General features: G+C 58.9%; 2 protein-coding genes across 14 annotated transcripts in view; one reads left to right on the forward strand and one right to left on the reverse strand.

Moving 5' to 3' along the window:
• RADIL (Rap associating with DIL domain) overlaps window positions 1-9,952 on the forward strand; it is a 49,976-nt gene extending 40,024 nt beyond the window's left edge. For 2 of the 3 annotated variants that reach the window (XM_081034851.1, XM_081034853.1), the window contains 5 exons: window positions 5,551-5,701; window positions 6,745-6,935; window positions 7,096-7,441; window positions 8,507-8,646; window positions 9,050-9,658. In XM_081034851.1, coding sequence (XP_080890977.1) covers window positions 5,551-5,701; window positions 6,745-6,935; window positions 7,096-7,441; window positions 8,507-8,646; window positions 9,050-9,514 — 1,293 coding nt within the window. In that variant the 3' untranslated portion in view covers window positions 9,515-9,658. Of the gene's footprint in view, window positions 1-5,550; window positions 5,702-6,744; window positions 6,936-7,095; window positions 7,442-8,506; window positions 8,647-9,049 lie in introns of all 3 variants that reach the window. The other variant, XM_081034852.1, reaches the window with a different exon arrangement.
• AP5Z1 (adaptor related protein complex 5 subunit zeta 1) lies at window positions 1,192-22,224 on the reverse strand. Of its 11 annotated transcripts, XR_013992339.1 has the most exons (26): window positions 22,125-22,222; window positions 19,595-19,732; window positions 19,162-19,348; window positions 18,554-18,698; window positions 18,260-18,372; window positions 17,698-17,866; window positions 17,210-17,350; window positions 16,867-16,904; window positions 16,628-16,790; window positions 15,914-16,092; window positions 15,045-15,187; window positions 14,463-14,603; window positions 13,720-13,831; window positions 13,351-13,448; window positions 12,723-12,855; window positions 12,434-12,648; window positions 11,955-12,180; window positions 11,257-11,361; window positions 10,438-10,630; window positions 8,822-8,883; window positions 8,375-8,686; window positions 7,836-7,920; window positions 7,490-7,627; window positions 6,940-7,005; window positions 6,106-6,579; window positions 1,192-1,833 (listed from the first exon to the last, which is right to left on the reverse strand). XR_013992339.1 is itself a non-coding variant. In XM_081034860.1 (20 exons), the coding sequence occupies exons 6-20, from the start codon at window positions 19,249-19,251 to the stop codon at window positions 11,910-11,912; spliced, it is 2,151 nt and encodes a 716-aa protein (XP_080890986.1). In that variant the 5' UTR covers window positions 19,252-19,348; window positions 19,595-19,732; window positions 20,456-20,642; window positions 20,771-20,829; window positions 21,385-21,485; window positions 22,125-22,224; the 3' UTR covers window positions 11,233-11,909. The 11 variants fall into 11 exon arrangements, 7 of the variants coding, with proteins under 7 accessions (XP_080890983.1, XP_080890982.1, XP_080890986.1 ...); XR_013992340.1 differs by lacking the exon at window positions 1,192-1,833 and having other exon boundaries at window positions 6,078-6,579; window positions 11,251-11,361; XR_013992341.1 differs by lacking the exons at window positions 1,192-1,833; window positions 6,106-6,579; window positions 6,940-7,005; ... (1 more) ...; window positions 7,836-7,920; window positions 22,125-22,222 and adding an exon at window positions 21,385-21,929 and having other exon boundaries at window positions 8,645-8,883; window positions 11,251-11,361.
• Window positions 22,225-22,742: the final 518 nt, after the last annotated feature.

The raw sequence follows: 22,742 nt of genomic DNA on the forward strand, positions 1-22,742 counted from the left end.
CTTCAGTTCCACAACTGTTCCCACCTGTAGGCAGGATAATGGCCCCAAAGATGTCTGTGTCTGGTCCCTGGCTGGCAACTGTGTGACCCCATATGGCAGAGGGGGCTCTGCAGAGGTGATTAAGGTTAAGGACTCTAAGATGGGGAGATTGCCCTGGGTTATCCTGTGGGCCCAATCTAATCACATGAGTCCTTCAAAGTGGAAGAGAGGTGGAAGAGAGCGTCAGAGACAGGACAGAATGGAAAAGAGGGACTCGACCCGACATTGCTGGCTCTGAAGATGGAGCGAGGGGCCATGGGCCAAGCAGTGCAGAGGCCTCCAGGAGCCCAGGACAGCCCTCACCCAAGGCCAGCACGGAAACGGGGACCTCGGCCCTACACCTGCAAGGAACCGAATTCTGACAACTCAGATGAGCAAGGAGATGGACCCTGGCCTGGAGCCTCCAGAAGGAAACAGCCCTCCTGACACCTGGGTCTTAGCCCAGTGCGACTGCTCGACGTCTGACCCCAGGACTGTACGAGTGGACATCTGTGTTGCTCTGCTGTGTTTGTGGTCATCTGTTACATCAGCAACCAGAGACTAATACACCACCTCCCCCTTCCTTCCCCAGCTGCCCGACGGTCGTCACAGGTAATCAGTGAAAGCAGACCAGTGGTGCTCCCTTCCTGCCTGGCATGAACCCCGAAGGTGCCCCAGCAATGATGGCGAGTCGACAGGGCAGTCTGGGGAGGGAACTGTTTGAACCAAATGGGTAATGTGGCTACTTTGTCATCTCCAGGAAAAGCCCTGAGCTGACTCCAGCATAGCCAGGGTAGCATGATGCTCGTGCGGGGACAGTGGACCTTTCAATTCGATATTAAAACAGGAGCAATCCACGTCTACCCAAGGATAAAAACCCAGAAAATCTCGTGTGCCTCCGTCACCATTGTTACTAGCTGCTGCCTGTTGAGAGCATCTGTGAAGTGTGGAGGGCTTTGCATGTGCCCCTCATTTATGCCATTCGTGCCTGCCTCGTCGCACACCTCTGCAGGAGGCCTGGCTGTGACCTCCGCTCCACGAGGGCCAAGCTGAGGTCACAGTCAGCACATCATCGAGCCAAGACTCCACGCCAGTTCTGGGAGCCACTGATCATTCACCAGATACCGAGAACCTCCCACATCAGGAACTGTATGTCTTAAGAATCTTTTCTAAAAGTTATGTAATTCTTTTATTACAAAAGTGAAGCATAGATTCACCTGAGAAAATTCAGGAAATGGGGATATCTGGGTATGGATTGCAGACTGAACATGTGAATTTAGTTTCTTTCCCCCCAAAAAATCCTGAACAAAAGCCAAGTGATGCTTTTCAATGGCCTAAGCCCATAAAGATAAAGAAAATGTAGAGGAGATAAAAACATTTTGGAAGCTGGAAAGCGGAAGGTGAGTAGCAACTACCATAGCAGATCTGAGAAAGCTGACTCCTGAGAAGCGATCCAGTTCACCTTGAAGCCATCAACAGGCCCAGAAACTGCTGGCACCAGTGCCCCTGGAAGCTGAGTAAAGATGGAGGAAGAACAGCATGGGCTGCCCAGTGGATGCAGTAGCTTGGGGTAAGCCTACCTTGTGCTGAGAACAACACACACAGTCATCTGTTTAAAGGCACCAGAGAGCTCCTGAAGCAATGGGGACCGAGGGAAAACAGATCCACAGAGGGGGAACCCCAGAACTGTTCTACTGCAGCTTTTCCTCTGGCGGCATTTGCCTCATCGGGGAGCAGGATCTGTGTGAAGCCAAGACTCCAGGCTTCATCCAGGCAGGAGAAGAGTGACTCGAACAGCCTCGGCCATCTCACGGGCTAGGGAGACAAACATAAGATACTTGAGGGGCCGGACATACTTGCTGTTTTCCCCCTCATGACATTTGACAAAATTCTGAAGCTTCAGGGTGTGGATGGGAAGGGCTTTGAAACTAAGCAAAAAGCTCTGAAAAGCAGAGTGGAATTGATAGAAGTTTGACCCCCACTGGGTCAGGATGGTCAGTGACAATGAAAATACACAAAGCAAACCCATGGACGCAGTTAAAGCAGTGCTAAGGGGCAAAGTTATAGCTTTAAGTGTACATGTTAGAAAACAAGGGAAGCTGAGAATGATTGTGAAGCAAGGAAAAGAACAGCAAATCAAACCCCAAAAAAGTGGAAGGAAGGAAATAATAGAGATGAGCCAAAATCAATGAAACAGTAGATAAGCATGTAATAAAAGCAAAAAGTCAAGAGTTGGTTCTTTGAAAAGTTATTTGAACAGTTGATAAATGTTTAATAAAAGCAAAAGCAATATGGTGAGGAATTAATTCTTTGAAAAGTTTAATGAAAGTGGGGAAATGCAAATTGAGAACATCAAAAAATGAATAAGGTAACACCAGTCAGATAACATTAAAATTGATAGTAATAATATCTCAGTAAAACTGGGGAGATTTTAAAAAGATGAATAGTAAGAGGCTATTATAACCAACTTTATGTTGATAAATTTGACAATTTAGTTGAAACAAAAGATTTATTAAAATTGTTATGAAAAGCAATAGAAAATCTGAATAGTCCTATATCTCCTAAATTGAACCTATTATTTAAAAACTTTCCCACAAAGAAGATTTAAGGTCCAGATGGCTTCACTGGTGAATTACTTCAAACATCAAAGGAAGAATAAAACATTATCACGCAGTTCTTCCGGAAGTTAGGGAAAGGGGAAACCCAGTGTTTTCAGTTCCCAACGCATGGGCATGGTGAAAGTGAGAAGCGCCAGCACCTCACCTTGGAGGCGGGGGAGCGGTGCTGGTGGACAGCTCTTGGAAAGCTGCCCCGTGGCTGTGGGCTGACCATGGCACATGCCCGACCTAGCAATTTCCGCATTGAAATTTTCCAGTCTGACCTTCACAACAACAGACAGGGTGGGCCACGGGCCACTGTGCAGAACAGCCCCAAACGCGCAGCCCGCCGTCGTCTGCAGCGTAGCGAAGGGAGTGGTGCCCTCATCGCCATGAAATACCACACAGCAGCAAGCAGTGTAATGTGTGTAGTCCCTCTGCTACATGCAACCTGGCAAATGTGAAACACGCCCGGAGGAGCACGTGCTTGGTTCTCCCTGAGCCGAGTTCAAGTGCCAGCCGAGCTCGTGGGGTGCGGCAGTCAGGACCGTGCCCGCCCCGCCGCGGCGGCCAGTGGTGACCGCAAGAAGCTGGAGGAAGACGCAGTGTTGCTGCTCATGCTCTGCGGTCGCTTCCTGAACAATTACTGAGCTGTGTGCTGCTGCTTGGCGTCCTTATCTGTGTGCGTTGCCCGTCAGTACAGAATTCACAGAAAAGGAAGCAGCAGCAGCACCAGGTTCTCAGCTGCCCCCTTCCTGCACAACCGGGTGCTTTTCTTACTCTGGCAGAAGACTGGCGTTTATTTCTAGAGCATTTGAAACCAATGGACTCCAGGCTGGAGAAACCAGGATCTCGACCTGAAAAAGGCCTTCCTAGCGGCAAGCGCCTACTGAGTGCTGGAGCCCAGCACTCGCCCAGCGTGGCTCAGGCTTCTGTCCTCCCAGCAGGAGCTTGCTGGCTCTGCAGGCCTGGGCGGTTGCTGATACCGAGTGATCTAAGTGGGTCTGGATGGCCAAGTCCGCGCTCAGGCTAGGCATTGCCGGGTAGACGTACCACTCACTCTAAAACAAGTGAACGGCTTCCAGCGTGAGAGACGGGTGGGGAATGAGGGTGGAGGAGACAGACAGGGCCAGGGGTGGGCAAACTTTTCTGTACAGGGCCTGGTTGTACGTCTTTTAGGCTTTACGGACTACATACCTCTACGTCCAAAAATTATTATTCCTTTTTTTAAGCCCTTTAAAAGTGTGAAAACCATTCTTAGCTTGACTGGCATACCAAAACAAGCCTCAGTTCCTAGTTTGCCAGCCTGTGAAACAGACTGTTGAGACAGAAGAAACTTTTTGAAAAGCCATTTATAACCTCATAAAGATAAGATATAGTATCCATAAAATAATAAGATTCTATAAATAAGAGAACAAAAAGAATTCTTGGAAATTAAAATTACTGTGGCAGAGATGAAAATTTCAGTAGCAGAGTTAGAAGATAAAAGTCAGGGAAATCACCCAGAAGGCAGAGGGGTGGTGAGATGGAAATGGGAGGTTGCTCAGTCCCCACTGGGTGGCTTCTCAATGCCATTGTTGGTTCCCTCCTGGCACCAGCCCTGGAAAAACCACAGCCGTGAGAGGGAAGCATGGATTCTAGGAACTCAAAAGTCAGAAAGAACCACTGCTGGGCAAACGACGGCCATCTTGAGCTGGTGTGTGTTCGGGGTAAGGGTGGGTGGAGGGCTATAGGTGTTAGCGAGAGGAGAGCCCCAGCGTCTGCCCTTGCCCTTCCCCACGTAGCCTAAGGACATTGCTCCTTCAGTGTATACACTTGATAACCACAGCCCAGGCCTCGATGTTGGTTGTAAAATCACGAGAGAAAGAAATACAGGAAAAAGAAAAATTAAAGGACCAATGTCCAAACGGGAGTCCAGAAAGAGCAGCGAAAACAGCAGGGGAGTAAAGATAAACCAAGACAACGCCCAGATCCCACGGCGACGAGTTTCTAGACTGAAAGTGTGGCCAGCAGATAAACCAGCGCAGTGCTGAAGCAGCTTCACACCCAGACCCGCAGAGCAGTGGGCACAGACAAAGCGAGGGGAGTGGGAATGACACACGCGAAGACTGGTCCCCAGAGTGCTTTCCAACGTCTCGAGAGCAGCGCGGGAGCTAGAGGACAGCGGAGCCACCCACGGAGCAGCCAAATTCTTAACTGTTGTGTGAACGTACAGGAAAGACACTTGCCGCTGGGCCAGGCCAACCATGTTTCCCCAGTACAGCCTTTTTGGGGAGCTACAAGAAGATCTGTCTCAGAAACGAAGGGCAGCCAGGCGAGCAGAGGAAAGGGGTTCCAGGAATCAGGAAAGGAGAGGGGCTCCACAATGAAGGGGACGAAGGGTGCATGGGGAGTGCAAAGGTTGTTTCGTGAGACGAATCCAGCCCTGTCCTCAGGGCCTGTGCCGTTTGTCTTGTTTAAGGGAGCTTGCCCTACCTGAGCTCATAAAGCTGGTCTCGTGTGTCACCTAAATGATGTCGCTTGGGCTTTTATGCCTGTCTTTCTCCTGCTTGAATTCTTTTATGTCGTATGACACAGGGACCCTATTTCATTTTCCCATTTCCCAGTGATCTTGTGATGATGGGCATGTTCATTGGACCAGGCACTGGCCTCTCTGGGAATGGCCACCCACTCGGCTTTCAGCCTGGATGCCCAAGAGGCAGCCTGGGGTGAGCTGCCCCTGTGGGGCGGCCATGCTGCACTGGCCTGTGACCCCGGCCCCAGCTGACCTCGCCATCCCGCATGGACAGCAGGGGTCTGCGTGCTGGCTTGGCACATGTGGCCAGGAGCCCTGGCCGTCTGCCTCTGCCCCCAGAGCACTCAGAAGGCAGACCCTCCCTGGGGATGGGCTGTGCAATCCTGCGGCCTTGACCTTGAGCTTGTTCTTGTCACCCAGATGAGCTGGGCGAACCTGCGGGCCGCCTTCCCCGCCCTGAGCCCCGCGCAGCTGCACCGGCTGCTGACTCAGTACCAGCTGGCCTCGGCTATGGGCCCCATGAGTGCCTGGGAGCCGGTCGCCCAGGACTGCCCCGACGCCTTCGAGTCAGGTAAGCACCGTCCTTGGGCCTGAGGGGCCCTGTGGGCCATGCTGGGGCAGGGGAGCTCCTGGGAGGGCCTTCCCTGGAGAAGCCTGCACAGCATCTGGCACCCCCACCCTGGCCGTCTTCCTCCTCGGTACCCTGCGCTGTGCACCCCTGGGGACCTCCACAGTTGGGAGTCACGGAGCCCACGGTCCATGGCCAAGTTCTAAGCTTTGGGCGCAAGTCAGATCCGCCCTGGCCCTCGTGGAGCCTGAGGATGGGGTCTTGGCAGGTGCATAGCCCACCAGGCAGAGAGCAGGGACTCCATGCTGGGCGCCACTGTGCTGCCCATCGGGCGCACCCGTGCCATGTGTGTACACGCATGCACACTCACATCATACATACGGATATGTACGCACACATGTACGTACCTTTTATAGATCAGACTCCCATCTCTTCATTAGCAGTACGTATAACAAACAACATCAGAAATGAAACGATGGTATCTGTGTCCTCACACAGATACAGTAGGGCTTTCAACACCATCCGCCCACGCCCTTGTCACCTAGGGGCTAGGCCTGGCCAGAGACCAGCGCTGCGCAGGACCCCAGGCTGCAAATGGACAGCATGTGCCCCTCCCACTTCCTTGTTCACTGCTGAGGTCTCGGGGGGCGGGCTCTGTGCGGAGTGCAGCCCCCCTGCGGCTGCGAGGTGCTGTCATGTTCTAGACCAACAGGCAAACGGGCCGTCAGGGTCCCGAGTACCATGGGAGGGGCATCAGCTCAGGGCTGCAGACTTGGGCTGACCCGGCTCGGCTCCCGGTGTGGGCAGGCAGTGGGCGCAGGCAGGCGCTGGGGGTGGGGACAGCTCCTGCCTTCTTGTTCGTCCTGGGTGGTCACAGGCATCTAAAAGAGATGAGAGTGCAGTTTGGGATGGTCAACCTGGCCCGGCTCCACCCCCTCCATTGTCCCTGGCAGGCCAGTCTGCTTGTCCCTGGGTCCCCCAGTGTCGGGAGGGGAGGGCAGCCTCCTCCTGGCCAGGAGGTCACGCAGCCCTCGCCCCGCCCGCAGAGGACGTCCTGGAGTCCTACGAGAACCCCCCACCCATCGTTTTGCCAAGTGAGGGCTTCCAAGTAGACTTGGAGGCAGACGGGCTCGATGACGGCATCTACCAGCACCTTCTCTACGTGCGCCACTTCCTGTGGGGCCTGCGGAGCAAGCCCGGCCCCAGTGGCGGCCCCCCCCAGCCCGAGGGTCTCGAGGTACCTGCGAGTCACTGGTCCGTGGCTCTGGCTTTGACGGCGGGGTGGATACAGCGCCTGGCTGCTGGCCCTGGGGAAGAGCGGGGGTGAGAGCTGGGCACCCCTGGGTTCTCCCACCGCGGCAGGAGCTTGGTGCCTGAGCTCCTTCTCTCTCCTCCAGGGCCCAAACCACCCCACCCCTGAGGGACACCCCGAGGGCCAGAGCTGTCCCCTGGCTCCCAGGGACCCCAGCAGGGGAATTCGTGAAGCTGGCCCAGCACACGCTCTTCCTTCCGCGGGGGCTCCCCGGGCACTGGGCCCTTCAGGAAGGCAGCTGGGCCGTGGGGGCCGCGGGGGCCCCCAGGCCGGCTCTCTGCACACAGACTCCTCCTGCCTGCTCACGCCTCCCAGCACCCCCCTCGAGCCCACTGTTCCTGACTGGCCCGACCCTGGTGGGCCCTGTGGGAAAGCATTCCTGGAAGGGAAGAGGAATGGACCAAGTGGCCCCCGGGGGGCAACTCCAGAAGGTGAGGCCTGTTCATGCCTGCACCCCAGCCCCCAGGCCCTGCTGGTACCTGGGCAGGTCCCTTTGGGTCATTCCACCTACAGGGTCCTGGGCTTTCAGGACCTGCCCATGAACGCCTGCAGGCTCCAGAGGCAGACGGGGAGGGCCAAGGCACAGGGCAGCTGGGCCAGGTGCAGCCTTCCGGGGTCTAAGAGAGTCACATAGGAAGGGGTGGCTCAGGTTATGTGTGCTCAGCAGCAGGGATCGGAGGATGGGGAGGAGCGGGGAGGAGCAGGGAGGCCAGGCGTGTGTGGGGGTGTGTGCACCTGAATGCACGTGACTGGACGGGCTGGAAGGGCAGGGGAGGGCAGAGCAGCCCCAGCCCGGGCCCAGGCGGGGAGCTCAGCAGTGCCGACCTGAGTCCTCAGTCTCCTGTGGAGTATGGAGTGTGCCCTGAGGGCAGGGGTCCCCTGGGCCCCCACTGTTCCTGAGGTCAGTCACCTGTGTGTGGGGAGAACAGGTGGGCACCACAACTGACCTCGTGGAGAAAGCACGGGACCCTCAGGGTTGGGAGGGGAGGCTGCAAAGATGAGAAGAACCCTAGCTCTGGAGAGGGGTGGGCTCCCTGGGGACCTCGTGCTGGGCTGGGCCCCAGGAGCAGGGAGCTGTCCATTAGCAGGGTCAGATACTTGGGAGGGACAGAGGTAGTCACCACTTAGAGGGGCAGTGGGAGAGGAAAGGGAGTTCGGGGGGTCCTATGGAGTGGAGAGGGAGGGCTGAGGGAGAGGGGACTTGGGCATGAGCCTGAGCAGAGCCCCCTTCTCAGCGCCCTGGAACAGCTGGCCAGTGTCCTGGGGCAGCCACGGGGAGGCCCCAGGGGCCCCTTCCGGGCACACGGGGGTGTCGCACATAGGTGGGCCCAGATCTGTCTTCCTTGCGGAGGTTGGGGACTTACTGTTCATGGTCTTTCCAAACGGCATCTTGCTGGAGCTCCGGGAGCACTTGTCCTCTGGAGAAGCAGCCGAGCCAACATCCCTGGGTCCTGGACTCTGGAGACAGGTACCTGCACCTTTTCTTGCCCTCCCAGGAGACTGTGTGGCCCCGGAGGACCAGCCCCCTCCGGCCCCCTCCAGCCAAAGCTCCAGCACTGACGACTTCTGCTATGTCTTTCTGGTGGAACTGGAACGAGGCCCCTCTGGGCTGGGGATGGGCCTGATCGATGGGATGGTGAGTGGCCCCTGGGCAACTTCTGTTCGGTGCCAGTGTCCTGTTTACCAAAGATGGGCCCACAGTACAGTGTGTGGTCACTGGGGGAAGAGGTTGGGTGGCCCAGCAAGGGCTTGGGCCAAGGGGCTTGGTGGGGGCATGTCTGGAATTTGAGAGAAATGAAAGGGCCTCGTACAGGAGCCACCTCGCCGACATGCTGTCATTTCTGTCTTCACACTTGGGGCGTCTGTCCTGGGCCTGTGGGGACAGTGTTGGTATCTGCTGCTGTCCTTGCAGACACAATGACGACCTGGGCCAGGCCGGGCCTCTTGGCTGAGGGTGGTGCTGAGGTGGCCTTTGCTAGGGCCACCTGAGTGTTGCAGCCCACAGAGCCCTGAGGCCTCTGCGTCCTCCCTCCCCCCAGCACACACCCCTGGGCACCCCTGGCCTCTACATCCAGACCCTGCTCCCCGGCAGCCCTGCGGCGGCTGACGGCCGGCTGTCGCTGGGAGACCAAATCCTGGAGGTGAACGGCAGCAGTCTGCTGGGCGTCAGCTACCTGAGGTACCCCTTCCCCCTCATCCCCAAACACACACACACCGCGGCCTGTGTGCGCCAGGCCTACCTGCAAGACAAGCCTCGTTCACTCCGATCCTTTGACCAGGTCCTGTCATCACCCCACTTCAGAGGTGAGGAAGTGGAGGCTCAGCCCCTGCGCCCCGCTGTCTGTGGCCACCTCCACCCCTCCCTCCCTCGTTTGACCTCTGATGACCACCAGCCCCACCAGGGGTTGAGCACCTCCAGGGTGGGGTGGGTCGCGCGAGCCCAGGTGCTGCCACATAGCCAGGCCATCACACAGCCCCGTCCACTGGGGGAGCCCTGGGGGTGAAGGCTTGGCCCCCCCTCCCGGGCACCTCCTGGAGGCCCCGCCCACCCCATGGATGGGTGGCAGTGTGTGGTCACTGTCACTGTGCAAGCTGGTCATGCCGTCCTCACCCCCTGCCTGGGTTTCAGAGCCGTGGACCTAATCCGACACGGGGGAAAGAAGATGCGATTCCTGGTTGCCAAGTCTGATGTGGAAACAGCCAAGAAAATCCGCTTCCGCTCGCCCCCTCCCTAGGAGGCTGGGAGGATGTGTGTGGCCCTGAGGTTGGCCACACTGCTCCCAGGACACGGGCCACACCTCCCCCTGTGGATAATGTACTTAGTGTATATTTTATTTATGACAGATAACACTAAGCTGTGATGTTTGTTACAGAGCTTTTATGTTTAAAGATTTGAATGGAGAAGTATAGATTCAATAAACTATCTTTCATATTCTTGGAGAGTGGAGGTGTGTGGAGTCAGCTTAGGCGCCGGTCTGGGCTCCCCCGGGACCCGGGGGGCTGCTGGGAGCTCCACAGGACCCAATGCCCCCCTCCCCACCAGCGTGAGAGACCCTGAGAGGATGGGGGGGGTGAGTGGTGATGGCAGAATGGTTTTAACTAACTCTTGGACTGCCCTCCACCCTGCTCAGAAAAGGAGTGACGGGCACGTGGGGCAGCCCCCACCCCAGGGAAAGGCTAGAGCCGCCAATCAGAGTAGGTTGCTCCTGGCTCAGCATAACCCCCAAGAAAGGGTCTAGGACCCCCAGAAGGTGACACAGTGAGTTGTCCCACCCTGGTACCCGGCCTGTACCCCAGGGACCCAGGCTCCACCTGATTTCCGTTCTGATCACTAAAGCCTGGGCTTGGCCCTAATACCAGGCTCTTAATCTGCACCCCGGCTGGAGGCCACCTGGTCACTGTCCCTTCACCCTGGAAGGAGGCCCACCTCCTGCTCCACCAGCCGACTGACCATGCAGTGCCAGGAGCAGGGCTGTGTTGGCGTCGTGGCGTAGAGGGGGCTGGGACACCTCCACACGGCTGGACATCTTCAGCAGCTTGGTAGCTGTGTCCTACAGTGCAGGGAACCCACAGCCAGGCTCTGGACCAGGGTCCTCATGTTTAACAGGAACAGAGAGACCCTGGGGACAAGGGGACCCGGCCAGTCAGCTGCAGACACAGCCCTCACTGGAAAGGGGTCCGATGGCGGGGGCCGCAAGAAGGCGTCCTCGGTAGGTCCCGGGCCGTGGGCCTCGTGCGCTCTACGCCGCCCCCTGGCGAGCGCAGGAGAGAAGCGCAGGCGCAGCTGGCCCGGCCTCGCGGCTGCACCACCCACCTGGCAGCCTGAGGGCGGCCCACCGCCCGCTCCCCAAAGGCGGGATCGATGGGCGTGGCCGGAACCGCACGGGGGGGGGGGGGAATGGGGGGGCGGCCTCCAGGCTCGCGGAGCGGCAGCACCCCTGGTGGCCCGGGGGTTGGTCCCTAGGCCGGGCTGCTGGGGCTGGGGGACGTTTCTTGCCCCACCACACTCAGCGTGTCTCCCTGCTTGGGACAGGGCTCCCGGCAGCAGGGGTCGGGGTCACTGGGCGCCCCGCTGCTGGGAGAGCCCGCCTTGGAGGGCACTGCTCTCCCTGTAATGGAAGAGGCTGCAGGCCTGTAAGGGTGACAGCAGCACCTCCAGCCCACCAGGCAGAGGCCCGGGAGCCCGGCCTCGGCACCTGGGAGTGATTCGGGGCCATCAGAAGGTGCACTGGAAACGCACACTGACCAAACGCATTTCTCCAGGGGCAGCTTCCACCTCTCGGAGCGTCACTCCTCTTCCTTCCTGACTGCGTGTATCTGGTGTTATCCTGGACCACCTGGGACACGGGAGCTGAGGAGCACCTGGCCCTTACACATTGGGACGAGTGGGAAGGAACAGCCCCAGGTGCCTGGCCCCGCCGGCCGCGTGGGGCCCTTCCTTCCCCCGGGCCAGCCCTCCCAGCCCAGCAGCACCGGAGAGTGCCCTTGGGCTCAGAAGCAGGGTTCCCTGTACCTGACCCTCTTCCCTGCGTGCGGGGAAAGGGAACAACCCTGCCTTGTTCACGCAGAAATTTTCAAAGGAAGTTTATTTTTGCTGAATCTCTTCTTGCCCCCAAAGTACCCCCCAAAAAGGAACAGCAGGACACTGACCAAGCAGCTAGAGCCACAAGTCAGAGCTGCTTCACTGTGCACCTCAGGATGGTCACGGGGGAGGGGGTTCAGAGACAAGTCTTGCAGGGTGGCCCTGGCCAGCCCTGAGGGACCGAGACCCACTGGGACGGCCCCGCCCGGGAGCCAGGCCCCTCCTGATGTCCGTTCCTATCTCTAAAGCCTGGGCTTGGCCCTAATACCAGGCTCTTACTCTGCGCCCCGGCTGGCGTCCACCTGGTCACTGTCCCTTCACCCTGGCAGGAGGCCCGCCTCCTTCTCCACCAGCCGACTGACCGTGCGCAGGGCCAGGGGCAGGGCCGTGTTGGTGTCGCGGTGATAGCGGGGCTCGGACACGTCCACGCTGGGTGTGAACACGAACTGGGCCACGCTGGGCATCTTCAGCAGGTGCAGCAGCTCGGTGGCCCGGCTGCACACGGCTCCCATGCCCTCCTCACAGTGCACGGAGCCCGTGGCTGGGCTCAGGGCCAGGGTCCTCATCTTTGACAGGAACAGAGAGACCCTGGGGACAAGGGGACCCGGCCAGTCAGCTGCAGACACAGGCCTCACGTGGCCAGGGGCCTAGGGGAGGCGACCCAGCCACAGAGTCATGCAGCTAGTGTGGCTTTAGCTCGGAGAAGTGAGGTGTCAGTGCTGACGTATTGCACACCGCCTGCATCCGACCCAAACCCTCGTGCTGCTGTCGCTGTGTCCGGCCTCCAAGGCCCCTTTCCTTCCTGCCGCACAGGACCCCTCTTCCCTCTCCCACCCAGTACCTGGGGATCAGGTCTTGGCTGCGGGAGGCCAGCTTGGTCAGTGTGGTCATCAGTGTGGTGACGACCTGAGGAGGGCACTTGGGCAGCGTGGCAGAGGGGCGCGCCTGCGTGAGCTCGAACAGCAGGGCTTCCAGGGCTTCGAAGAACTTGTTGACCTGCTCCGCGGTGCACCGCCGGTCCCAGCACACCGACACGTACTCGCCGACGGCCCACACCTGGGCGGGGACAGCACCTCAGCCCACGCCCAGGCTCCCCACGTCAGGAGGGGCACGGGCACGGCCTGGCTTACCACGGAGCTGAGCATGCTTGCACCGCTTCGTAAGCCACTGGTGCCACCCAGGAATTCCAGGAGCTCTTTTGCCAGCTCGACCACCAGGGAGGGGTGCCGCGTGCACAGGGCCAGGAACTCGGAGCTCAGCACCCTGCTCGGAAAGGACGCTCGCAGGCTGCAGCACGCCCCCGGCGACCCCAGACCCAGAGTCCCCATCCCGAACCAGGGCCAGGAGGCGGACAGGAGAGCGCTGAGCACCAGGTGGGCCTATCGCCCCTCTGGGGAGGACGCTGGGACCGGCTGTCCTCAGGCCTGGGCTTGGGAGTGGAGTGCAGCCAAGCCTGCAAGTATCAGGCCTTCAGACAGGGGACAAGGACAGATGGTCTGGAAGGCCCTGTGCAAGAGGGACTAGGGCCAGCCCTAAAGATAACAGGCACGCGGAAGGGGAGGACGTGGGAACATTCTGGATTTGGGATGGAGGGGTCTGTGCTGCACCTGGAGTGGGCCTGAGGATGATGACGGCAGTGGCAGTGCTGCAGCAGCCAGGGGGGTAAGTGGGGGATGGCAGCTGTGACAAGCTAAGTGTAAGGGGTCAGTGAAACCAGGAGGGGTGAAGCCTCACAGGTGACCGACAGGAAGGACCCACCTGTGCACGCTGGCTTCGTACCCTGGGACCTGGTAAAGCGAGTCACTTCTCTCGAGGAGCAGCAGTGCCAGCTGGTTGGTCAGCGCCTTGTCGGTAAACTGGGGGTCAAGCGCAAGAGACAGACTCAGTCCCACCTCCCAAGCTGTTTCTGTGGCCTGGGGGCCACTCGAGTGTCCTCTGTCCTGGGGAAGACGGGCTGGGCGGGAGGGACAGCACCCTGGCTGGGGCTAGAAGTGCTGGCCTTTCCTCTGTGACTCACTGATCCTCAGCTGAAGCTCTGCAAAGAGCAAGGGCAGGCCATTGTCCAGGCCAGTCTGTGCCCTGGGTGTGTGAGGCCCATGACAGTGGGGACCCGGGCAGGAGGCTCACCTGGCTCACTGCTGAGAAGAACACCCGGAGCAGGGTGGGCACAGCCTCGGCGCACTGGACCACCCGGGCGCAGCTGGCCATGGGCTGCAGCAGCTGGTGGAGTGGCGCCAACCTGGGGGACACACGGCGTGGCCCACTGAGTGCTGCCTGCACCCCCACCCTCCCTGGTGCCCGAAGACACGCTATGAACACATGAAGCCCTATAACCCCACAGACCAACGCCTGTGAGAAGAGAGGAGGGTCCGAGTGCCGTGGCCTTAACCAAGTTCTAAAACCACCTGAACTGCCCTCATCAAAGGAGGTCACTGTCACCCTGTCACCACGCACATCTCGTGCTCCCAAGTCCCACTCCTGTCAGCCACTCACTCCTCAGGATGGCCCTGCTCCCACGGGATCCAGGGAGGGCTGGTGTGGGGCTGAGTCGAGGTGTCTGGGGTGAGGAGGTCTCGTTCTAGGCCTGGGCCTCCTGCTCCTAGGGGGTGCTAAGCCTCAGTTTCTCCATCTGTAGAATGGAGCCACCACAGTGCCTACCTCCCAGGGTTACGAGGACTGACTCGCAGACCCGAAAGAGCCAAACTGGGTGCCGTGGCTGGTGCCTGCTGTGGTGGGGGTGACGGCAGCTACCTCTTCAGGTCAGAAGGTGCCAGGCCTGGGGGTGGGCGCCAGGACCCAGCTGCCCTGGGAATGGGCTGCCGCCACACATAGCTTTGTACCAGGGGCTCCCCCGCCTGAGGGACCCCTACCTCTCTGTGGTTCCGCTGGCTTTGGCACGCAGCAGGTACTGGAAGAGACCCTGGAACTGCGGGTCCCGGAAGGCCTCCAGGCAGCTGGGGTTCCGGAGGGAGGTGTCCCAGAGCGGTCTCTCGGATGCAGCTGGCAATGACCTTTGAGTGGTCACCCGCCCAAGGCCGGGCTCAGACAAGGGCTCTGGGCACAGGCCAATCGAGACCCGACTCAGCCCCAGCCCTCACAGGCACCCACTGGCCAGGGAGACATCCCAGTGTCCTGGCCGTGGTGAGCCTCAGGGTGAACAGAAGGGGCCTGGTGGCCAGGCATCTGCAGGGGGGCAGGGCGGCTCCAGGGCTGAGTGGAAGGTGGGCGGAGGGCTCCAGGGCCCCGAGGCCGCCGTCAGTGAGCGGGTGGCCGGAGCGCAGAAGGGAGCTGTGCGTCACAGGCAGCTCACTGTGCAGAGCACAGGGCAGTCAGGGGAGAATGGACCCCAGAGGAGGGTCCCATGCTGGAGGGACGGGGGAGTGGAGGGGCACGGTGGGGATTGCAAGGAGACGGCCGGGCATGTGTGACCAGGTGGCGCCCCTCAGGCTTACCTGAGCTGCAGGTCCAAGGCCGCGGTCAGACACGGCAGGTCCAGCAGTGCGTGGAGCAGCTCCACGGCCGTGCCGGCATCGACCAGTGACGGGAGGAGGGCCACAAACTCCGAGGTCAGGGGCGGGCTGTTCCAGGCCAGGAACTGCAGGGACAAGCAGGGCAGCTCAGATGGGAGGCAGGAGACTGTGCGTGGGTCTCGCAGCCCAGTAGTGGGGCCACGGCTGGGAGCCCACAGGGCACCACAACGCAGGTCATGACCTCGTCACTGCTGCCACCGACGTGCTGCCATCGGGCAGGGCTGTCTGCAGTGGTCTCCTCACCTTTCCATACTTCACTGTGACCCAGAGCTCTGAAAACACTCCCTCCAACTTTTCTCTCGCTATTCTTTTTGCTTCTGCATTCACTTTTGTACCAACAATTAAACCACTTGCCGCTTGTCCCGTCTTTTTCTCTAATTAAGGGCCTAAGTCTCCAGCTGACTTTGCAAAAGCCATGCAGTGACTGCCAGTTACAGAAGACACATCCAAAGCCAATGGCACCAAAGGACTGAACACACCAGGCAAGGCTGCCAGGATGGAGGCAAAAATCTGTACAAATTATGTGAAAACCACAAAACCACAGTCAGGCCTTCCCAAGAGGCTCACAACAAGGCTTTGCCTGACAATGAAGCTTTTTATCTGTGGCATGTGGAAACCCCAGGACACCCCACCTCGCCCTCTGCCCTGCACCCCAGGCCACCTGCCCCGAGCCCTGTGGTCACGGCCAGGACGCACCCAGGGGCCCCACGGCAGAAGGGAGAGCCTGGGGACTCTGCAGCCCTGCTCGGGCACCCAGCCCCCCACTCTGGCCCAGGCACCAGCGAGCGTGCCTTAAAGAGGTTGGGGAAGCTCGATTTGAGAATGCTGAGGTTTCTGCCAAACAGGGGGAGGTTGTCTCTGCAGAACTGGATGAACTCGAAGGCCAGAGTCGGGCTGTGGAAGAGCTCAGAAGGGGTCTTGGTGAACAGGTGCTGGCACACGGCTTCCGAGTCCACTGCAAGTGCCTCCCCTGAAAGGTACGAGGTCCATGAGGGCTGGCGGCCCGGCAGGAGCGTCTGCACCTCAGCATGGGAACACCTCTACTGCTGGCTAGGGCCCCTCAGAGTCTCAGACCAAGTCTCCATGGCCACACGGGTCCCTAGGACACCAAAGGCTCTGGGCTATCCATTCTGCACAAGGACAACTGGCTGAGCTGTATTCAGCTCTTCCCAAGTGGCTCTGGCCACAGACCAAGCCCACTGAGTAACTGAGGTGGAACATTCTTTGGAAGCTGCTGATTTCAGGGCACCTTCCATGAAGCTGTCATAAACTCTCACGGCAAAGGGGCCTAAGAGCGACAGCAAGTTGAGAACATTTTAATTTGCTACATAAATCTATTACAAACTACCGCCATCTAGTGCTCATAGGCCGTTGGCGCAATGACATCATACAAGCCAAGAAGGGCAGCAGGAAGAGCAAAGCCCTTGACCAGGAAGGGACTGCTCTCCCTCGGGGCCCCACTGAGCACCCGCAGCCCTGGAGCCCATGTGTGAGATGGAGCTCACCGTGGTTCAGGAAGAACTGGGCGAGGGGCAGCAGCGCTCGCACGCTGGTGGGGTCCCCGCACAGCCGTGCATGCAGGGCCTTCAGGCAGGAGAGGGTGCGGTACAGGAAGGAGGGGTCCTGAGTGCAGAGCACGTCCAGCACCAGCACGGCCTCCACCAGGCACTGTGGAGACCCAAAGCCTCGCTCAGATGGAGAACGTGAGCCCCCACTTGCCCCGCCGGCCCCGCCAGGCACTCACAGCTCTCTGCAGCTCTGCGTCCCCCTGCCTCAGGGCTCCTGGGGAAGGAAGGCAGTCAGCTGGTCTGTGCCAGCATCGGGACAGTCAAACGAGAAGGCGCACTGCGTTCTGGAAGCTCAAGGAGTGGGCAGAGGGACAGGGCAGAGCTTGGCGGAGAGCTGCCCCCCAGAGCAGATGGGAGGTGGGGGCTGAGGCTGGCGCTCGCAGCCCTGAAGAGCCTGGGGTAGGTTCTGTCAGTGCTGAGCTCCCTGGGGGTTATGCCTGAAAACCAAAAGCCCCCTGGGAAAAAGGAGCAGCCCGAGGCATGACACTGCGGGAGGGGGCCAGCGCCCAGGGCACTCACGCCGGTTACTCTGCTCGATGAGGCGCTGGCAGTACTCGAAGGCCTTGTCCCTCAGCCGCTCCTGGGGGGGCAGCAGGCGGCTGGTGGAGGTGGCGGCAGACAGCACAGACAGGGTGGAGCCCTCCAGCTCTGATCTGTCATCTGGAAGAGAGGACGGATGGGCGCAATGGGACGAGTCCACGCCATATGTGGACGCTGTCTGTCCAGAGGGCGTGAAGGGAGCCGCCACGGCAGAGGCCCAAGGCCCAGTCTCGCCCCAGCCACCTTCCCCCTCACTGGCCACCCTCAGTGTACTTGGTTTCTCCCCGGCAAGTCCAGACTGAAGTGCTCCTCGGCGTGCCTGAAGATGCCTGAACAATCCTGCAGGCGTGTGCCCCAGTGAGCACTCGGATGTCTCTGACGTGTCTGGGAAGGGCCTGCTGGTGTCGCCGAGGCTCAGCCAAGGCGGCCAACTCTCCCGGGACACACCACGTCCCCCCATGTCCCACCTGTGTCCGCGGTGCCTGTGCCCTCGGGGCTGCTGTGCAGCAGCCACGCCCGAAGCATGGAGAAGGCCTGCACGTTCAGCCACTGGTCCTCCGTGAAGTGCTGGCCCGTGGACAGCACCGTGAAGAAGTCTGTGGCCACAGCCCCGTCCACCTCGGTGACAGGACCTGGCTGTGGGAGGCAAGGAAGGACAGGCAGCTCTGGAGGGTCCCCTGAGCTGTGGCAGGTGTGGGGCTGGCACTGGGAAAGGCCAACGGGCTCATCCACACTCTTCTAGAACCAGGGGGCCCCACCCTTCGTCAGATGCATAAACACGGGCACTGGCGGTAAGAATCGGCCCTTCACCAGGTAAGTAACCCCAGCAGGTTCTGGGGCATAGAGCGTCACGGGCTGAGTGTTCGTGACCCAAAGCTTCCCCCACCACCACCGAGTGGAGACAGGAAAGAGGGATCATTATGGAAGCAGGGCAGGCGGGAGGACAGGAAGACACAAAGGGACCCTGCAGGCAAGGCTGGTCGAGGTGGCCCAGGCACAGGGAGGTTCTGCGAGTCTGTCCAGCCTCACCTGCCGGGCCCTGGGCGTGGAGAAGAAGCCTCCGGAAGAATGTACAAGGCCCTGCTGGACACTGGCGTAGCGGAGCCAGTCCACCAGTCTCTTAGTGAGCACGTTGGTCTGGTCTGCAGAGGGGGTGGGGACAACGCTGTGGGAAATGAGTTAAACCTCACCCTCAGGCTGCACAGGGCACTGGTGGGTCCTTCTGGAAAATACGCAGCTCCCGACAGCCCCAGGCCCTCAGGCCACCCGACACCCACCCAGACGCAGCGACGTCCTGTCCCACCTTCTTCCCAGGGTGGGTACCTTGGTGGAGGGTGCCCGGGGCGAGGCTGGTGACCTTGGACAGGACTGGGAGCAGGGGCCGCAGACTGGGCCCCGCGGGCTGCCGGCTCTCGAGGACTTGGAAGACACGCAGGCCCACATTTCTGACCTCCTGCTTTTTGTCACCCTGCAAATCAAACCCAAGTCACAAGTGGAACATGAAGGCTGACTTGCCCAAGCGCCTGACGACGAGTCGTTTGGTCTGAAGACATCGGGAAAGGGGACTGTCAAATTCTGAAGGCTGCCACTCTTTTAGCACCATTGATGCCATCGTGCCACCGCTTATGGGCACCTAGGAATGTCGCCAGAGCAGCCCAAGCCCTGCAGCCTAATTAGCCTGCACAGAGTCCTGGCTACTTCCTTAGGAACAGGGGGAAGAAGGGAAGATGGGGAGAGGCAGGGGGCAGGTGTTTCTGCTCGGTCCAGATGCGTCCAATTGCTGGCACAGCTGAGGCAGCCATAGAAACTGGTGCATGGAGGGAACCCAAGCTGAGCCTGCCCTCAGGGACTGCACGCCGCCTCTGCTTCTCTCGGGGCCCCAGGGGCACTAAGGGCAGGGTGGCCAACCTGAGTGGTGACAGTCGTGTTACCTGGGCCAAGAGCACAGAGGCCACCAGGCTCAGCTGCCGCGTGTTCTGGATGTGGTCACAGCAGAGGCTCAGGCTATCACAGGGCGACATCTCTCTCAGGATGGCAGCACAGAGAAGCTGAAGCTGCTCAGGGCATGTGGGCAGACACAGGGTTGTCTGTAGCAGGTCCACACACGTCTTCTCCAGCCTGAGACGGCAAGACCACAGCGGGTGGGTGGCATGTCAGGCCGCCACAAGAGTGCCTGGCTCCCAGAGCTCAGTCACTCGCCTCCCACCCCAGAGAGGTGGCCCGGGTCCCTTGGGCAGGTGGACAGAACGTTTATATTTGAGGACCTTTAGCACTCGTTTAAGTGGACACAGGTCAAACGCCAAAAGTTTTCCACCTGTGGCGGCCCGGCCCCGGCCTGCCATAGCCAAAGCTGACTTCACTCACTTCCTGTTATATTTTGTGGCCGACACGATGAGGAAAAGCCGCTGGAGGGCGTCAGCGGCATCGGGCCCCAAGTCCTCCTTCTGCAACAGCTTACTGACCCGGGAGCAGAACTTCTTCAGCTCCTCGTCCTGGATCTCCCTAAACAAAGAAGACGTTGTCAGCATCCTGGCATGGAGAGACCTTGTCGAGGGACCCAGAAATGCTGCCCAGAGCTGGGAGCTGCAACAGGATGACTCGTGCAGGTGCAGGGAAAACCCCGACTGAGCAGGGTGTCAAGGGAAGGTGATGACACCACCCACGATGTGCCTCTCGTGACAAATCAGCTGGACCTGGTTCTTCTCCTTGGGACTCAGCAATCCACAGGCTATCCCCCGGACAGGGCTGTCGGGGAGACCATCAACCTTACAGTTTACAGCGCAACAAACCTTATTCATAGAGACTCCACACATTCAGGTTTTGTTATTCAAGGAGAACTAACACCAACTGAGTTTAGGAGTCAAAAGTAAGGGATATTTAATGTGAAATAAGTTGCTTGTAAAAGATTTCTTCAGTGAAACTTTAACTTCTGGGAACAAGATTTAAATCTAACATATTAAAGGGCAAATATTATGACACATTGTAAGGTAAGCCTATTATAGTTCCTTATTCTAATACCTAGTTTGCATATTAATTAAAAATGTACTTGTTGAGCATTGACAACAAGACATTGAACAGCCTCAAAATGAAAACCTGTTTGTAGGTTTCTATTCCAGTCCAAAAAACAAGAAAAGGTAACACGTCAATGAGTCACTGTATTCGGGACTTCTGGGGGGCTCTCAGAGAAGGGCCCCCTAATCAGCTGTGCCCTCCCTGTGTGCTTACCCCCCGAGCCATGGCTGAAGTCCAAGAAGTCCATTCTGGACCAATCAGATATTTGAGCTCAGGAATCTGGAATTTTGAACTGAGAGAGACAGGGTGTCCCCAGCCTCTGGCTGAGAAGAAGGCTCGATGAACATCTGAAGGTGGGGTCCTGGGGTGGCTTCTCGTGTTCCCTGTTCTTACACGAAGGCTGGCAGACACATGTCAACGGGTTCTCTACCACTCCTCAACTCCTCACCTCCCTCCCACCCCCTGCCCCCAGAGGCCTGGCCCAGGTCTGTTTCTAACTGGGGGAAGTCCGAATTCCACTTTATTCACCTCTTCTCCAGCTTACAAGAGATGTCTTTGATAACTTTTTTCACTCTTGCTTTCCATTTCTGAAAAATTTGAAATGTAAAATTCACTCCAAATCCTGACTCCCCAATCTTAGCAATATAAAGTGCCACCAAAAATCACAGTGTTTATTAAAGTAAAACATAGTGAACGTTAGTACGACCTCACTGATAGTTATTAACTTTCCTCAAATCCTAGCCGAGAGGAATTGCATAACTCATACATTTTACTTATGGATATTTCAGCATACACTGCCCTCAATCCTCCCACCCACCCAAGACAGAGAGATGGAGAAATAAGAATTTAAATAGTGAGGGCTATTCCTTCTGCTGTTCGTTCTACAGATTAATGACCTTAAGTATAAGGCGAGTTGGAGAGGTAAACCAATGACGTTTTGAGTGGGTCTCACTTCTGACATGTCTCTCAGCAAGACCTTTGCGGTGAACATGTTGAGTGAAATGCTACTATTTAAAGATACCTATTATCATTTAGTACAGCCCCGAAATTCAAGTGAACTTGAATTAGAACATTAGAACTTGAATGAGAATATTGGCATATCTGTCCGGTATTGAAGGAAATACAGGCTCTTCTGGACTTACTGGGAGATGGTGCAGCAAACCCACGAAGCACTTCCTTGCAGATTCTCAAGGGTTATCCTGACCGTCTATTTTTGTCCTGTTCACAGGCTTCAGAGCCTAACCTGCGTTCAAGGTCGTGCTTCACCATAAGCACAGCAGCCCCAACCCTCCTAATCTTTCCCAAGTGGCCCAGCTCAGATGCCAGGTTTTCGGTTTTTTAAGTTTACCATGAGCTGGTGGTTCCCACTGCATTTTCTTCTTTTAAACCCGTAGCATGCAGTCTCAGACTGTCTGATGGGGCTACAGTCTGCTTCCTCCCACGACTGGTTAGCGGGTGAGGAAGGGGCTACCGCCTGGTTAGTGCGAGTCCTGGGCCCGTCTGAGGCCGGAAGACGGTGGGTGATTTCTCCACCCAACCACTCACGTAGGAGGTGCCACCTTCCTACCACGGCCTCCCGGCTGCCCGGGTCCGCGCCCGGCACCCACTCCCGAGCGGGCCGTGGCTCTGCGCCCTCCACCCCGCGGCAACGACAGCGTCTGGCCGGGGAGCTCAGCGCCCAGCCTGTGCCAGCCGGTCAGCGGGGCCCGCCCCACTCATTGCCACGCAGCCCCCAGAACGCGGCTCGGGCGCCGCCTCCCCGCGGACCAGCGGCGTGGCCGCCCCGCCCCCCGCCCCCCACGCGGGCCCGGCCCCCCAGCCGCCGCGCGCAGCCCCGCCCTCAGACCCTGCACCAGGCCCCCCGGAGCTAAGGCGCGGGCACCTGGCCTGGTGGAGCAGACGCGCCGCCCCCGCCGAGAACATCCCGCCGCCGCCGGCGCTCCAGCCGCTCGCTCCTCCGGGAAGCCCAGCTTCGCGGCACCGCGGCTTCCGGGTCGCGTCACGTGCCGCGTCACGTGGGGAGGGCGGACAGGCCGCCGGCCAATGAGCTTTGGCGGAGCTTCTGGGGGCGGAGCCTCCTCCGCGGGGCCTGGGCGGCCCCGGAGCCGGGACGCGGGGCGCGGGGCGCGGGGCGCGGGGCGCGGGGCGCGGGGCGCGGGGCGCGGGGCGCGGGGCGCGGGGCGCGGGGCGCGGGTGCCCTAGTTCAGGGGTTTCATAACCACGCGCCGTCGGATGCGTGTCCAGCAGTTGGAAGAAAAGCTGCGGCTCTTTGCAGTTTTTTGTTTAAAGCTTCCATTTGTTTAGCGCCCGTCACAGGCTGTACGTGCAGACGTTAAAAACCGTCCTCAATCCCCGCCATAACCACAGGCTATCGGCATCTCTATTTTACAGATGAGACAACAGGCTCAGACAGAAAGTCAATTTCTGGTAATTCTGAAGGCTGCTTTGGCCAGTATTTCCGCCCTGCAGACTGTGCGTGGGTCACAGCCCCGGCAGTGAC

Source organism: Rhinolophus hipposideros (genome assembly GCF_964194185.1).
Source record: "Rhinolophus hipposideros genome assembly, chromosome: 23".
NCBI lineage: Eukaryota > Metazoa > Chordata > Mammalia > Chiroptera > Rhinolophidae > Rhinolophus > Rhinolophus hipposideros.

What these genes read in the sequence shown, in the direction of transcription:
- AP5Z1 (XM_081034856.1), bottom strand. Translation starts at nt 22,165, where the DNA reads ATGTTCTCGGCGGGGGCGGCGCGTCTGCTCCACCAGGCCAG. An exon ending in CCTCTGTGCTCTTGGCCCAG is followed by an intron (nt 18,699 to 19,161) that starts GTAACACGACTG and finishes TTTGATTTGCAG; the next exon opens with GGTGACAAAAAGCAGGAGGT. An exon ending in TGCCCCTGGCCCTGCGCACG is followed by an intron (nt 11,362 to 11,954) that starts GTCAGTCGGCTG and finishes GGTGCTCCTCAG; the next exon opens with CTCCCGTGTCCCAGGTGGTC.